Genomic DNA, 3,400 nt, shown 5'->3' with positions numbered 1-3,400 from the left:
AGTTGCAGGATATCAGGTCCCTACTCAGCAAGGTTCCAGGGTTACCACGTCCCATGGAGGTATCAACCCCAGAGTGTTATGCGGATTCCCCCTTTGTGGACAGCATTGTCGTTGTCAGCATACCAAAGGGGTTCACCACACCAACGATGACGTTGTATGATGGAACAGAGGATCCGCTGGAGCACATCAACCAGTACAAGCAGAAAATGATGGTGGTTGCAGCAACAGGGCCTGAAGAGGAGGCATGTGTATACAAAGGATTCGGTTCCACCTTTTCAGGAGCCGCACTCCAGTGGTTCGTTAACCTTCCCAACAAATCTATTTTCAGCTTCGCAGGGTTAGTGAACGTTTTCAATCAGCAGTTCGCAAGCGATCGCAAGTTTAAAAATTATCCAGTGATCTATACCGGATCGTCCAGAGGTTCGAGGAGTCCACCAGGGATTATCTCGCCAGATTCAATGTGGAAAAAATATCTATCCCTAGGTGCGACCCTACAACAGTAGTCAACGCCGTCAGAAGGAAACTGCATCACGACTCTAATTTGTAAAAGGATCTCACCAAGCATCCATGTGCCACCTTTGAGGAAGTTAAGCAAATGGCAGAGGCTACTTATCGCCTAGAGGAGGATGAGGATAGAAGGGACCTATATAGAACAGAGTCATCCAGCAGAAAAATCACAACAGAGAAAAAGAATGAAAGAGCCAAACCCTACAGCAAGAACACAGTGAACAAAGTCTCAGGAGAAACCGAGAGCAATGAGGCTTCACCTAAGCTCAGCGAGTATGGGTTCACCACTGGACTTGTTGGGGTATTGAAGGCAATCAGGGAGCTAGGGTAGAAGGCCAAGTGGCCCAAGAAGCCTACTCCCAGGGAGAATGACATAAGAGATGCCAGCAAGAGGTGTGAATACCACAACGATATTGGCCACAATACAGAAGATTGTGTAGTACTACGAAAGGAAGTAAAGCACCTCTACAGTGTTGGATGCTTCGATCACCTGCTACCTAAGGGGGCAAAATATGGAAAGGTCAATACTGCTGACCAGGGCCAACCATCCCCCACCTCCACCTTACCCAAAGGTCGTGAGCGTCATCACAAGGAGGTCGGAGATATGTGTTCTCACTTATTCAGCAACAAAGCGCCATGCAACCGAGACTAAAGGAGATAAACTAGAGTTCTCCCTTAGGGTCAGCAGACAAGATCTACCAGCAATCTTGTTCGACGAGGCAGACGTACCCGATGAGGCAGAACACCACCATGACGCCTTGATCATTACCCTTTCTATAGGGAATTTCCTTGTTAAAAAGATATTGGTAGATACAGGAAGCTCTGTGAATATGATAATGCTAGAAACATTGAAGAACATGGGGTTCAGCGAGAAAGACCTGGTGCAAAAGGCAGTACCCTTGGTAGTCTTCAACGGTGAAACTAAACAATCCATTGGAGAAATAGTGATACCTACCTTTGCAGGGGGTATGAACAAACAGATATGGTACTCGGTCATTGATGGTCCGTCAACTTACAACGTGATACTTAGCAGGCCTTGGATCCATGAAATGAAAACGGTACCATCAACGTACCATCAGAGCCTGAAGTTCCCTACACCCTAGGGGGGTACAGGAGATACGGCGAGATCAAAATGTCGCTCGGGATTGCTACAAGAACTCTCTGAAACCCACTGCTGCTGGACCTGCATAGCAATTACAGAAACTTTGCGTCCAGAGGGAGTATATCGCACCTCCCCAAGAGGAACTCGACGAAATAGTCCTGGACCCACAGTTTCCAGCAAGAACAGTGCTGGTGGGAGTTGATTGTGCAGGTAACATCCGTGAGCAGATAATTGAATTTCTACGTACTAACATGGATTGTTTCGCCTGGTCCCATAGCGACATGATTGGCATAGATCTAAGTGTAATTACACACCGGTTAAATGTAGACCCCAGCTTTCCTCCAGTCCAACAGAAAAGGCGGAAATTCACTCCTGAAAGGAACGAGGTGACAAACCAGGAGGTAGACAACCTCCTGGCAGCAGGAAAGATCAGGGAAGTTAACTACCTAGAATGGCTCTCGAATGTTGTGGTTGTACCCAAGAAGAACAACAAGTAGAGAGTATGTGCTGATTTCACAGATCTTAACAAAGCTTGCCCAAAAGACCCGTTCCCCCTGCCGCACATGGATTCCATGGTAGACGCTACAGCAGGGCATGAGCTACTTACCTTCCTTGATGCCTGGAGTGGGTACAACCAGATAAAAATGGACCCTAAGGACCAGGAGAAAACAGCCTACAGATCTGACGGAGGCTTGTACTGCTACAATGTGATGCCCTTTAGCCTCAAGAATTCTGGTTCCACCTATCAGCGCCTGGTGAGCAGAATGTTCAAGGAGGAGATGGGGAGAACAATGGAAGTCGACATAGACAATATGGTAGTCAAATCCGAGAAGGCAGAACAACACATGTCCCACCTGGAGAGTACCTTCTCGATCCTTAGAAAATACCATATGAAGCTGAACCCCCTGAAATGCACTTTTGGAGTCTCCTCTGGGAATTTCCTGGGGTACTTGGTGACGCAAAGAAGGATAGAGGCCAGCACGGAACAAATCAAAGCAGTACTTCAGTTAGAATCTCCTCAAAAGTCAAAGGACATACAGAGGCTCATAGGTCGGGTAGCAGCCCTAAACCGGTTCATATCAAGGTCCTCAAACAGATGTCGATTATTCTATGACATCCTGAGGAAGAGCCAGAAGTTTGAGTGGACGCAGGAGCATGAAAAGGCGTTTAGGGAGCTCAAGCAGTACCTGAGCACCCCTCCTCTTCTCTCCAAGCCAGAACAGGGAGAACCGCTGTACTTGTATCTATCTATCAGTGACAAAGGCGGCTGTAAGCGCTATACTGGTAAGAGGGCACGAAGGTATGCAGAAACCAGTATACTATATAAAAAAGTCTCTATTACCTGCAGAGACCAGGTACACATCTCTAGAAAAACTCGTTTTAGCACTTGTTACTGCTTCGTACAAATTGCGTCCCTATTTTGAGTCACATACAATTTTAGTCGTAACCAACTACCCCCTGAGAACCATAATGAGGACACCCGAACTGTCAGGGATAATGGTTAAGTGGTCTGTCCACCTGAGTGGGTACGACCTGAAATTTGAACCCCGAACAGCCATAAAGTCCCAATCCCTAGCTGACTTTGTGTCAGACTATAGTCCCACCCTTCAAGAACAGGTCGACCGTGAAATCTTGACCCTAAGTGAGGCTAAAGGGGAGCAGGTATGGGAGTTACATGTTGATGGGGCATCTAATACGAAGGGAGCAGGGGTAAGGCTGGTCCTGAAATCGCCTCAGGGGGAACAGATAATACAGGCAGTACGGTGTGAGTTCAAAGCAACGAATAACGAG

General features: G+C 47.3%; 1 protein-coding gene across 1 annotated transcript; it reads left to right on the top strand.

The window, feature by feature from the left end:
- Nucleotides 1–1,019: 1,019 nt before the first annotated feature.
- On the top strand, nt 1,020–2,106 carry LOC141632809 (uncharacterized). Its single transcript, XM_074445321.1, has 2 exons — nt 1,020–1,565; nt 1,708–2,106. The coding sequence occupies exons 1-2, from the start codon at nt 1,020–1,022 to the stop codon at nt 2,104–2,106; spliced, it is 945 nt and encodes a 314-aa protein (XP_074301422.1).
- The last annotated feature ends 1,294 nt before the right edge of the window (nt 2,107–3,400 follow it).

Source organism: Silene latifolia, chromosome Y (genome assembly GCF_048544455.1).
Source record: "Silene latifolia isolate original U9 population chromosome Y, ASM4854445v1, whole genome shotgun sequence".
Lineage (NCBI taxonomy): Eukaryota > Viridiplantae > Streptophyta > Magnoliopsida > Caryophyllales > Caryophyllaceae > Silene > Silene latifolia.
Note: the sequence above shows the minus strand (reverse complement) of the source record. Positions and strands in the feature narration are given on the sequence as shown.

Bases quoted from the DNA above. Each gene is read 5' to 3' on its own strand.
- LOC141632809 (XM_074445321.1), top strand. From the start codon at position 1,020: ATGGAAAGGTCAATACTGCTGACCAGGGCCAACCATCCCCCACCTCCA. The intron at 1,566-1,707 runs GTACCATCAACG...TAGCAATTACAG, and splicing joins GGATCCATGAAATGAAAACG to AAACTTTGCGTCCAGAGGGA.